This window comes from Cheilinus undulatus, linkage group 4 (genome assembly GCF_018320785.1).
Source record: "Cheilinus undulatus linkage group 4, ASM1832078v1, whole genome shotgun sequence".
NCBI classification, from domain to species: domain Eukaryota; kingdom Metazoa; phylum Chordata; class Actinopteri; order Labriformes; family Labridae; genus Cheilinus; species Cheilinus undulatus.
This window is the reverse complement of record NC_054868.1, coordinates 2,281,086-2,293,951: the sequence shown is the minus strand read 5'-3', so window position 1 is coordinate 2,293,951 and position 12,866 is coordinate 2,281,086. Positions and strand designations below refer to the sequence as shown.

Genomic DNA, 12,866 nt, shown 5'->3' with positions numbered 1-12,866 from the left:
TAGAATGAGACTTACAAAAATAGATCTGTGATGACTAAACCTAGAATGAGACTTACAAAAATAGATCTGTGATGACTAAACCTAGACTAAAACTAACAAAATAGATCTGTGATGACTAAAACTAGACTGAGACCAACAAAAATAGATCTGTGATGACTAAACCTAGACTAAAACTAACAAAATAGATCTGTGATGACAAAAACTAGACTAAGACTAACAAAAATAGACATGTGATGACTAAAACTAGACTGAGACTAACAAAAATAGATCTGTGATGACTAAAACGGACAAAAACTTAGTTCAGTTTTCCTCAAAGTGACTAAATTTAGACAAAACTGTAATGTCGTTTTCATCAGACATTCAAAATCCATGTTTTTTCTCCACTGTAGTTAAATCTGTCAAAAAACAATGTAGTTATAGCTATTCTGCCTCTCAGCTGTAGAAAGCAGGGACCCCAGGTTTAGCAGGGTGTAGGAAACACACTATCATGATTTGGTACCAGATTTAGGCAAGAAAATAAATGCTTGGACTAAAAGTAAAGACTAAAATGTGAGGACTTTTTATGGACTAAAACTAGACTAAACTAAAAAGGATAGAATTGACTAAAATGTGACTAAAACTTAAATACATTTCATTTAAAAACTAAGACTAAAATTAAAAATAGCCGCCAAAACGAACACTGCTGGGAAGGGGCAAAACATCGCAAAAAAGTGGGAAAAAATGCAAATAGTAAAAAGTGGAACAAAAAAAGAAAAAAACAGGTGAAAAGGGGCAAAAGCAGTGGCAAACTTGGGCTTAAAAAGCTGTAAAAATGGGGGAAAATTGCAAATAAGGGCAATGGAAATAAACCAAAAAATGAAGGATGACAATTAAAACCAGCTGTACAAGAGTAGGAAACAAACTGATTCACGTGACTTGTAATGTATAATTTCTGAGGTTAAAGTTGACCTTTTTCAAGGTTTTCTGGTGGAAAATATTTCAAACTAGAACATAAAAGAGCCACAAATCATCACAAAAGAGCCACACGATGAGTATCACTGAGCTAAACTCTCTTTACATGTTAGAGTCTTTGTCTCCCTCTGCTGGACTGATGTTGTAACAGCAGCCGTCATAGATACAGCATGACTCCATCAGTCCATCCAGGATCTACAGCGCTTAAACCAGTGGTTCTCAAACAGTGAGGAAGTCTGCGTACTCAAACTTCAGATACTGTAAAATGTTTGAAGGAGTCTGTTCTGCCTGGACATGGAACGCCGTGAGATTCTGGTTTGACCTTAAGTGGCCTTGGGCAAAGAAAAACACCTGGTTTATACCCTTAGTTCCCAACCTGGGGTCCCGGACCTTCTGGGGGGGCACCAGGGATTTCAGGGGGGTGTGATAGCCTGTCTGCTCTGATGTTAAAATCAGGTTCACTCAAACCACCTAAAATCATGATAAAACCCATATGAGTGGTTCAGACCTTTTCCTAAGAAATCTTGTGGTTTGGGCTAATGTGTTTGACTTTAAACAGTGAAAACATTTCACATTTACGTGTATTTTTTATGGCAATATGTGGCTTGACCGAAGCCTCTCCTCAGGGCAAAACACATGAAAGCCTGCTCAGCTTTCACGTGTTTTACACTGAGGAGAATCTCCTCGATGGAGGCAAACTGCCCTGCAGAATAAAATCAGATTACATAAAAACAGAAAAGAGAGATCCTGCATTGAAAAACAAACAAACCTGAAACATAAAAAATGAGACTGAGAGCATTTTTAACAACTTTCAAACTTTTTATTTCTCATTTTCCATGTATGAAGTTTCAGTGATGCAGCAGAGATGAAGTAAAAATCTAAGACTGAGTCCAACCCAAACAAAAACGTCCCTTTAACCCAACAGAAGACATTTCAGCACCGCCTGAAACTAAACCAGCAGAAAAATCCTCCAACTAGCCCAAACCAAGAGACAGAGCGTGTGGCAGATTACAGAGATTCTGAGGAGTAATGATCGGTGGGGAAAATATTCATTGGCAACATCCACGTGCTTGAAATGCTCATGTTTTATTTATAATCAGTATTATTATTATTAACATGTAAACAACACGGTCTCCCCGATTTCATGAAATGAGCCAAAACTTTTGAAATGCAAAAACGTAAAAGAATACAAGAGAAAATATGTACTTATCGTCACCATGAACACATCTTATAATATCTGATAAGAACACAAGCATGACACCATTTCACCTGTTCAAATATGAAACTAGTACAGCTAAAGAAACAACTCTGAGTAAGGGATATCCAAAGAAGCTAGTCCATGATCTCTAACTATTAAACATGCATATTTGAGAGTATAAAAAGATTCTACCTCACAGAAAAGTATCTCGTCAGTGCAAGTGCTCACCAGTAATACTATCACATACTCTTGCATGCACAAGGATCGATTTGTTTGCATCTGCAAGACATTTCGCTCATTTCATTAAATGTTGAGACCAGCCTGGTAAACTCGAGCTTCCAAAAAAGAGCTTGAAGAAAAGCTGATCTACATGCAAACAGCGACAGGCAGAAGAAAGAAAGATCAGATCACACGTCATGCAAACACATCACGAGTCGTCCATGTCAGGTAGAAAAGTCTTTTTGCAGCGCGGCGGTAATTCAACCGCTCAGACGGCCGTTTCCTTTATCTCCTCCTGGGCTTCGCAAAGAAATCTAAAGATGAGAACACAAGAGAACCGCGAAACTGAGCTGACATTGCAGCGCCGCCTGCTTATTCAGCTCGTCTGTCTCAAACATTTTCAGTATCTTAGGAGTAAAAATGCATGCAGCCGCTCTACAACTAAACATGTGAATGAGTCCAGCAGCTGAAATGAGTCCTGCATGTTCACCAACCATCAGCGGGCTTTCAGGAGCATTCAGACCAAAAGTCAAGACGATTTTTTTTTTAAGTTTGGAACTTCCTCTTTAGGTCAGAGTGGGTGTGTGTTTGCAGCGTGGCGGCTCTGGCTCCCTGCTCTGCTGAGTTTTACCTTTCAGAATAACTGCATTCTCCACAAACAAGATGACTTCCTCCACAGGAAAGTCATATCGGGCTTTTACTTTGAAAAGAATGGACACAAAGTGCACCACCCCGTCAATCATGCTGCTAAAACGAGGTAAACCGACTCTCTACTGATCATTTTCTGTCTATTTTGGTGCACATGAGAGACATGGCGTTCACACAGTCTAAAAACACGGACGCAAATATTCCAGCGCAGCTGTCACGCAGAAGCCACGCACCCAGTCTGCAACAGCTGAATAATCAACGATTGGTTGTAAAGAGCCTCACGTGAGCGTCCATTTCAGCTACAGGGAGGTTTGAAACGTCTGACTGATTCTCATCACCAGCAAAGACGGTGGTATCTATTCATAAGATGCCTCAAATCCTGATTTACCAAGTCTGTCCGCAACTCAAGGGGCTAAAACCTCATAAAATGACTGTTGTTGATGTTGGATTAACTTTTTCTTTAATTCAAAATCAGGATCTTTAAGTTTTACAGAAGCTCTTCTGCTGAATGTCAACCAGAGCTGCAGTGATTAACCCTTAGAGCTCAGGCGGCATGGATCCGTGCTTCAGGCACACCCCTTTCTAAATTGCTTTGTAACTATTGAACCGCAAGTCGACACTAGACACTAGTAGACACTAACTTGTTTTTTCCTGTGAAAGCTCAGTGTTGTGCCTTTCTAAATACGTTCTTCATGCATTCCTAGCTCTTACAGAACATTTTCTGGTGAGCCAAGAACTTGGCTGGCTTCCCGGGGTCTCTGAGGACAGTGTTGTAAATAACAAGAAGTGACACAGTTTAGAAAAACTTTCAAAAATTTTGAACCATAAGTCATAGACACTTTTTGTTTCCTCTGAAAGCTGACCTTTTTGCCATTCACTTTCTACCCTGGATGTCTCTGTAGCCCTTAAGGACGCCGTTCTAGCGGGCTTGGAACTTCGGTGACTTTTCAGGTTCTTTAAAGATTAAATACACGGCATTAGATCTGATAATAAGCGTCTTTTTGTCCATTTTTATCCATTTTCGATCATGTACTCTGGCTTTCTTCGCTGGGTAGTGCCATGTTTGTTGAGGGCAATGTTTACATGCAATGCATTGTGGGAGGGGCTGTCCCCCAATAGCAAGACGTTGCGTCTCTACTGCTTAAAGGAAGGCACAAATGGACTTTCTTTTTAATATATGTAGATATTTTAAAAACCTTTAGTCACAGAATGTTTATTTTTTCACTGTTTTGTCCCCAAGAGACGGAGAACTAGTCTGCCCAAAGAAAAAGCTATGTGACTATTGTTAACTGTGTTATCAATAAAAATCTTTGAGTTTCAAATTCTGATTCGTGTTTTCTTTTGTCTTTAGAGTCCTATAACTGTTTTAAAAATTCCAGTGACATTACTGTAGTAGATATATTCTTAAAGTCCAGGATATCCTGAAAAAAAAAGATGTTTAGAGCTTGACTGTGCACTACAGGGTTAATGTTTTAAAAACTTTTTAACACTAAAAGTCCAGACGAGACATGATGGTGAAAAAAATAGCTGTGAGGTCTCACGGTTAACCACACAATCCACCCTTCTATCCACTATCTTTCAAACTTGTCCTGCAGGGGGCGTATGTGTGAGGATTTGCTGTTTTTCTTTGTCATTTTTTACTCTAAATAAAGTTTATTTTGTTGAAGCCACACTCTATTATTCTCAGAAGTTATGGTAAACTTTTAGCCTGTGTCTGAGGTTTTATGAACTTAAAACAGAATTAATCAGGCATGAAATAAAAGCAACACCAGAGATAAAGACGTTAGAGAGAGCTGCCTGTGATGCATGCTTTGCTTTAACTTTGGGTGTAAAAACCGTCTTTCTTTTTGGTCTGAACCAACTGTTGACATTTCTTTTACGCTGTTAAGCAATCGTGGAGATGTGCAAAGAAGCACATCAGCATTTCAGCAGCTTTTCATACCAAATCTGAGCGTTATCTCCATCTTCTGATCTCTAAATAATGTTCACATCGATGTTTACTTGGTGCTCAATGAGACAAAAGTGCTGGAAACCAACAGAATAATTCGGCGTCTGCAACAACCCGTCGTTTAGGAAACATGCAGTGCACACTCCGTCTTAAAACTCGCCAACATGACTGAAAAATGAAGCTGATCCTTAAGTGTAAATAATGCAACACTCCAGTTAAGATAAATGCATTCAATAACACGGTTACATCTCCAAAATAAAGACACAGATTTCACCTGTAAGTCAACTGCATGTCAATAAATGTTGTGTTGGCACTTCATGCTCTGTTCATGAAATCAAGTAACATCACAGCGAAACACACTCGTCCACTAAAGTTTAAGATCCACTTCCTCTGATTCTCCCAACAAAAACTATGACACCAAAATAAATATAAAAAACCCACATACCTCGAAAAAACCAGTAAAACATACAGAACACACGCACGCTCAAAGACGCACACGCACACGCTCCAGCTTTCCTCCACCAGAGAGAGAGAGAGAGAGAGAGAAAGAGAGAGAGAGAGAGAGACCGCCGCTCTGCGTTAAAAAGCCGTCCGTCCGCTGTTAAAGTGCGACGTCGAGTCACTGACAGTTCCTGATCTGGAGGAGGGGAGGGGGGTAATACTTGGTGGGGGTTTGGCTCAGAGGGGGGGAGGGAGGGAGGGGGTGAGGGGGGATTTTCACAGAGAAATACTTCTGTTGAAACAAACAGAGTGAGAAGCTGGACGACGTCTTCAAGCAGAACTTCAGTAAACGCAGCCAGAGCGCGAGCTCGTCAGACGTCCACCACCATCTTTTTGTGAATGTCTAATCCACCCACCACCTGCAGGAAGTGACATCATACGTCAGGCCATGTTTCAAAATACAGTCTCAGGACATCACTCAATCAATCAGTCAATCAGCCAGTCAATTAATCAATCGATGAAGGACTTAATATTTGACGCCACGTTCGACACGCGGACACTCGCGACCTCGCGGATGCGTCAAGCATAAAACAGACTTTAAAAGAGCCGCAACTGATCACTAAAGAGCTACATGGGGCTCGAGAGCCGCGGGATGAGTTTCCCTGATCTAGACCAAAGTTCTGACCTAATCTCAATTCTTAGATTATAGTCAGAATTACCAGATTACAGTCTGATGTCTGAGATTACAACCAGAATTTTGAGACTTAAGGTGTTAAATTCAATCCTTTTACATAAATGTTGGACATTTAATAAAGAGATACCAGAAGTGATTTACACACGTTCTAGGGTTTTAGTTACAGGAGGACCGACAATCAAATACATTTTATCTCCAGTTCCTAATCCCAATCCACCCTTGTGATTTGACCGTGTAGCGCCACATTATGTAATAACACCCCATTATGTAATAACCCTAATCATAGGACTTAGTGTGGGCTCCAAGGTATGCCCTACCCAACTACCTTGCCCTACCTCTAACCGCTTAGTGACTTATGCCTAAACCTAACCCCCCTTCTGGGCTCCTAACCTTAACCCTAGGACTTAAGGTGGCCCCCAGGGTATACCCTGCTACCTTGCCCTAACCCTAACTGCTTTAGTGGCTTACAAAATGCGGCGTTATTACATAATGAATTGAAAATTTATTACATTATTACATAATGGGGCGTTATTACGTAATGTGGCGCTACAGACTGTCTCACATAAACCTGCTCATTCCTGCTCAGAGTAGGAGAGCGTTAGCGTTATCATTAGCATTAGCATTAGCAGGTAAAGAGACACATATGTCCCTGGGGAGCTAGCTGAATGAATGATTCCACTCTTTATCTTTGTGGTTAAAAACCTGAGATGTAAAAACAAATCTTCATCCACACTCACCGCACAGAACTCCTCGAAGGATATCCTGCCGTCTCCGTCTTTGTCTGCGTTGATGATGGTTTTGTCGACGATCTGCTGGAGCTGGGTGTCCTTCAGGTTGTTGCCCACCATCATCTTCAGGACCTGGAAGAGCTCCCCGTTGGATATGTAGCCGTCTTTGTCCATGTCGTAGATCCTGAAGGCAACTGAGGGAGAGAGAGAGGACACGGAGGGAGAGCGTTGACGCCTCAGGTTTGTTTGGGTCAAAGCTGATGATGAGGAGGAGGAGAGAGTTCATGCTCATGGTAGATGTGCAGCCAATCACAGGTTTATTTAAGGCTCTACACACATTCCATGCCATCACCTCTGTCTGTTTTTAACTTTCTTATGAGGCCTCTGCTCTGGTTTTAGCACAGGTTCTTACTCTCTGGGGATGTGAAGGAAACTTACAGCGCAGTTTCTGCTCCTTATCTCCTTTGACGCTGAACTGGGACACTCCTTCGATAAACTCTGCAAAAGGAAAACCACACCATCAGGCACAGGTAAGATAAACGTTGCTGCTGGATAAAGCAGCATGTAAATAATCACATGCAGATGATTTAAAGTCTGTAAATCAGGGCTGAGAAGCATTGTGGATATGTTATTTAGTTTTATCCACTTATAGGAAGTCTGGGTTCACGTGCAGCTGTCAATTGCATAAAACACTGAAATTCTTAGGCGGCTTAAAACAAAAGGAAAAGTAGCAGAACAGTTTTAACCCGAGTTAACCTCAGATTAATTGTTATGTTTGTGTTTGAGAAGCTGCTGAAGTTATTTTGGATTCATGTGAGATGTTAGACAGAAACCTGCAGCTAAACTTATGGAAGATTTTTGATCAGTTTATTTAACTTTATATCATTATTAAAATAATAAAAAATGGCATTACTTATCCCATACTTCTGTGCAGTCCACCATGATTTCAGCTATTAACATGAAAATAATCCACTAAGAGTTATCCAGACGATCCCCTGTGTTTACATGTGAGGGAGAAATACCCAGCACCCAGATATTCAAACTAAAATAGTTGGATTTAGAGTGCAAAGGCTTTCAGGGGAGATTATAAGCCACGTTCCAGGCTGTATAAGCGATCTAAGTCAGAGACTGGTCACCTGAGGAGCTGCAGAGAAAAGCAGCAGACCTAAATATGAGGATTTATCTCTGGATTATATGAATCAATATCACAATCTGAATCAGGGAATGGATACTTCGAGCCCAGTCCATTTCCCAAGTGCTTTTATTGTGAAGGCCCACGTCAGGAAATGAGCTGCCAGTAGCAGCATGACACACCTCAGCAGGAGAGAAATGAAACTCAAAACTACAGGAGCAGCTACAGAGACGTGAACAGGTTTGTTTTAGGGAAGAAGGAGGGCTGTAACACCTGAATATGCATGAGCTCTTGTAATTTCATAATACTTTGATATAAAACTGTTAGTCACGGATGAGAAAAACACTGTGATATCATTTTTAGGCCGAATTGTCCCTCACTCCTCGCCAGTTCCACCTTCTTTTCCAAAAGTTGCCTTCAAAGTCAGCATGACTGGCTAGCGGTGCCTCTTTAACCGCTTTTCTCCCTCTCCCTCACTTTTCTGCCTTATATGACATACTGTGCTGAAATTTGGGGAAATACATATAAATTAACTAAGATCTGATATTTAAATTGCAGAAAAGAGCTATTAAGATAATAAAAAAAGTATGATACCGTGATTCTACCAATCAGATTTTAGGATCATCCACATAAAAATTCTGGAGATTCAAAAACATTAGAAATTATGTTTAGTGTGGAGAATAAGAGCCTTCCAGTTAGTCAAAAATTCTTTAAACTGAGAAAATGGATTCATAATTTAAGGGGGTTGCTAATGTTTGAAACCCGTAAAGTGAGAACCAGTCTCAAGTTCAGATGTGTGTCAGTTTTGGGAGTGAAGTTATGGAACGAAACGATGAAACGATGTGTCTGGAGAGCTGCAGGTGTGAGGCAAGGCTGGTTTTAGTCATTTGGAGGCCCAGGGCAAAGATCAATATGAGGCCCCTCCCCCTTTAGCTAAAAAATTAATAATGAGTGGAAAAAAATGAGAAATTATCTCTTTTTATGTTAATAAAGCCACAGAACTACAGTAAATGTCCCAGTGTGAGGTATAAAAACTCAAATAGCCAACCATAAATCATCATTTTTTTCTGAAAAGCATTTCAGAGCTCAAACTCAGCTCATTCTAATACCTTAGAAATCTTTAGGCGAGGTGGAACTTTCATAATGCTGGTGTTGGGCCAAAGACTGGTATCTTCAAGATCACCACTTTTCAGGGAATAAAAAAAATATCTTTTGACATGTTTTACTGATTTAAAATTGATTAAACCTCACTGACAGATGTAAAGGGTGACCAACAGCACCGATCTATAAAAACAAACTAAAATCATGAAAAACCGAGATACAAGGTTTTAGCCTGATGTTAGTGATAAATAAAATAAATATATGCTCATTATCAGTGACAGGTTGGTTCTTCTGACACAAAACAGATATTTGTATCCCATTTAACCTCATAATTATCCACCAATCCACTGTTTTGTTTCATTTCAACTACAGATTAACTGATCTATTATCTACCTTACATTCAGTTTGGATTGTGTCTCTCGCTGAAGTATTTCTAGACAATGTGGCTCTTTGGTAGAATAAGGTTGAGTACCACTGGACTAAATGATGGCATTAACCCTTTATGACCTGCCATAGAACAAGTCACCCAGCACATCTTTACATTTTTACCTGCTGTAGTGACATTTTTAGGAGTATATTAAATGGCTATACATCAATACAATCCTTCGAACCCAAATTTTAATGATATGTCATAAGTCCATAGTAACAAATTAAATTGCTCAAAAGTGCAAAAAACAATGAAATACACTCATCTTTATAAACTGTGGCAAAAATGAAAATAAAATAAAATTGTCCTAAATTTGTATAAAGACAGCATCTTTTTAAAAATAAACTATGTACAGTAGTGAAATCACCTCTAAGATGCCAGATATGTTTGAGCATGCGCGTTTGCAGACGACCATGCTCAAACAGTAACAAGTGTGACTCATTACCTGCAAGGAAACAACAGTTATAGCCCGGATGATATTATATTAGACTGTTTTTGATGTGTGCGCTTCATACCAGTGGTTCTCAAGGTTGGGGTCGGGACCCCCTTGGGGGTCGTTTAGCCATGCTAACAGTTAGCATGGCTAAACAAAGCAAAATATAAAGCTAAACCAAACTGTATCGGATTGGTGCATAAACTCGTGTACTCACTGATACCAGTACCTGCATTTTAAACAGAATCTGACATATTTCCAATACTGGTATAGGAATAAGAACAACCCTAGTTTATTTTCTTTCATATTTTTGATCATGCAATTTTAAGTACAGTTTTAAATCATAATAAATACATATCAGTTCCAAACTTTAGAAAAGATACTGGTCAACCATTTTCTTAAGGACACACAAATTCTATTCAGCTCATAATTTTTGTGGGGTAGAATGAAATAATTCAATTCTAACAGTGTTAATTTTGTCAACTAAAACTATGACTAAAACTATTCGTTGACAGCCTTTTTTTCCTTGACAAAAACTAGACTGAGACTAACAAAAATAGATCTGTGATGACTAAAACTAGACTGAGACTAACAAAAATAGATCTGTGATGACTAAAACTAGACTGAGACTTACAAAAATAGATCTGTGATGACTAAAACTAGACTGAGACTAACAAAAATAGATCTGTGATGACTAAAACTAGACTGAGACTTACAAAAATAGATCTGTGATGACTAAAACTAGACTGAGACTAGCAAAAATAGATCTGTGATGACTGAAACTAGACTGAGACCAACAAAAATAGATCTGTGATGACTAAAACTAGACTGAGACTAACAAAAATAGATCTGTGATGACTAAAACTGACAAAAACTAAGTTCAGTTTTCATAAAGATAACTAAAACTACACTGAAATGTAATGTAGTTTTTGTCGGACTTTTAAACCTGTGATATTTCTCCACTGTGGAAAAAATGTGTCAAAAACAATGCATCTGTAGCTATTCTGCCTCTCAGCTGTAGAAAGCAGGGACCCCAGGTTTGGCAGAGAACTCACTACCATGATTTGGTACCAGATTTAGGGAAGAGAATAAATGCTTGGACTAAAAGTAAAGACTAAAATGTTTTGAGTTTTCATCGACTAAAACTAGACTAAAATTTAAAAGGGTAGAAATGACTAAAATGTGACTAAACTAAAATGCATTTCATTTAAAGACTAAAACTAAGACTAAAATTAAAAATTGCTGCCAAAATTAACACTGGTTTCTAAGAGCTGGCTCTAGTTGAGAATGATGGGAGCTGGCTCTAGTTTAAGAGACATTTTGTTTTTTCCCTTTTTGTTTTTTTTAAACCTTAAGGGTCGGAGCCTATTTTGGCCGTTTTTGAGAACTTTTGATTTTGCCTTAATATACCCCACAAAAAATGTTTTAACATACCCATGTTTGGTATCTTTTTTTTCAGCACAACTTTCTCTATATGATTTGATAATTATTTTTTCACTTTAACCTACTTAATTACCATTTTGGGCCTAAAAATACACAAAAGTCATCAAATCCGAATTTAAAAAATATACTATTTATTACAATAAAAACACAGACATGCTCAATGAACTGTTTTGAAACTTGAAAAAGTAAAAACAGGTTGAAAATATGAACATATAAAGGTAAAACTGAAATACAGTAAACCTATATCCAAATATTTCCCATTAAAACATGTATATTTACAGGCGTTTTTTTATCTTTTTTAGCTGTAACCCTTCAAAACAAATATTTGCAAAATTACACAAAGAACCACACCAGTGTTTTGTATTCCCACAGTCCCCAATAGCTATTCCCAGAGTTCCAAATAGTGCAAATGTAACATAACAGGTCAAATTTAGATGAGATCCAACTATATATAAATATTTCAAACTATATATATATCGACAGCCTTTTTCCGTTTTGTAAAAGGACAAAAAATGACGAAGATATGGAAGGAAGAGCAAGGCCTGTCCAGCGCGTACCCCCCCCCCTCTCCACCTTTACCTCCGGATAGATATCTTGGTACTATCAAATTAAAACGGCGATATCTCCGGTTCTACATGGCCTATCAACGTCAAACAAAAACTGGGAGAAAGTTTCAGATCTGCAATTCCAAATGAAGTTGACAGCAGCGCTCTAGGTGCTTTAGTTTTTTAGTTACGGGGCTTCGAAAATGTCACATGATCTGATCACGTGGGCGTGATCACGGACCCGTGAGGGTTTAAGACATAAAAATGGTGCCTAATACAGTACTGTCTGGGAGCCTGAAGAGTGGCTCTAATGACTAAACTGAGGTAAATAAGACAGATCTTTATGCTTTTTGTCTACTAGAAGTAGTAAGCCATTCATCTACACAACCAATCCAGTCCAGATGAAGACGTTCCAGACCACCTCTGTATGCAGTCTGAGCTACCAGGTATCAAACTGGTTTCAGTTCACATGGCGGTGTGTCCACACTAAGCATTAAGGATCACCACTTAGTATCTGGATGCCCAAAAAGATAAAAAGCAGGGTGCAAGATTTAAATGGTGGACAGTTGGCTTAAATATGGACAGAAAAAAAGGATATCATGTTTTTTCCATTTTTCCAGTATTTTTCAGCACTACTAAATACAGTTTTTAAACTGGCTGAATGCTTTTGCAGACATCTGTTATACTAACAGGTGTAGTTTAAAACTTTGGGAGGAATGAGACGTTGAGGGATCAGTCTGTTTCATGATTTATTTACCTTTAAAGTCCACCTCTCCGTTCCCATCGGTGTCAAATATGTCGATGACTCGCTGCACGAGGGGATTCTGCTGGAGCTCCGGTAAGGACATAAACTCCTCCACGCTCAGAGACCCGGAGTTATCCAGGTCGAGTTTCTTAAATCTCTTTCCTAGCCTCTTAATCTCATCAGCATCAACTGAAATGAAACAGAGAGAGGAAG

The 12,866-nt window shown here is 39.0% G+C and overlaps 1 protein-coding gene across 1 annotated transcript in view; it reads right to left on the bottom strand.

The window, feature by feature from the left end:
• Window positions 1-5,179: 5,179 nt before the first annotated feature.
• The window catches only part of ppp3r1b (protein phosphatase 3 (formerly 2B), regulatory s1ubunit B, alpha isoform, b), a 39,070-nt gene continuing 31,383 nt past the window's right edge, over window positions 5,180-12,866 (bottom strand). Inside the window, exons 3-6 of the mRNA XM_041784638.1 lie at window positions 12,666-12,842; window positions 7,266-7,325; window positions 6,837-7,021; window positions 5,180-5,824 (exon numbers count right to left, since the gene is read on the bottom strand). Of these exons, the coding sequence (XP_041640572.1) occupies window positions 5,777-5,824; window positions 6,837-7,021; window positions 7,266-7,325; window positions 12,666-12,842 (470 nt within the window). The 3' untranslated portion in view covers window positions 5,180-5,776. The remainder of the gene's footprint in view (window positions 5,825-6,836; window positions 7,022-7,265; window positions 7,326-12,665; window positions 12,843-12,866) is intronic.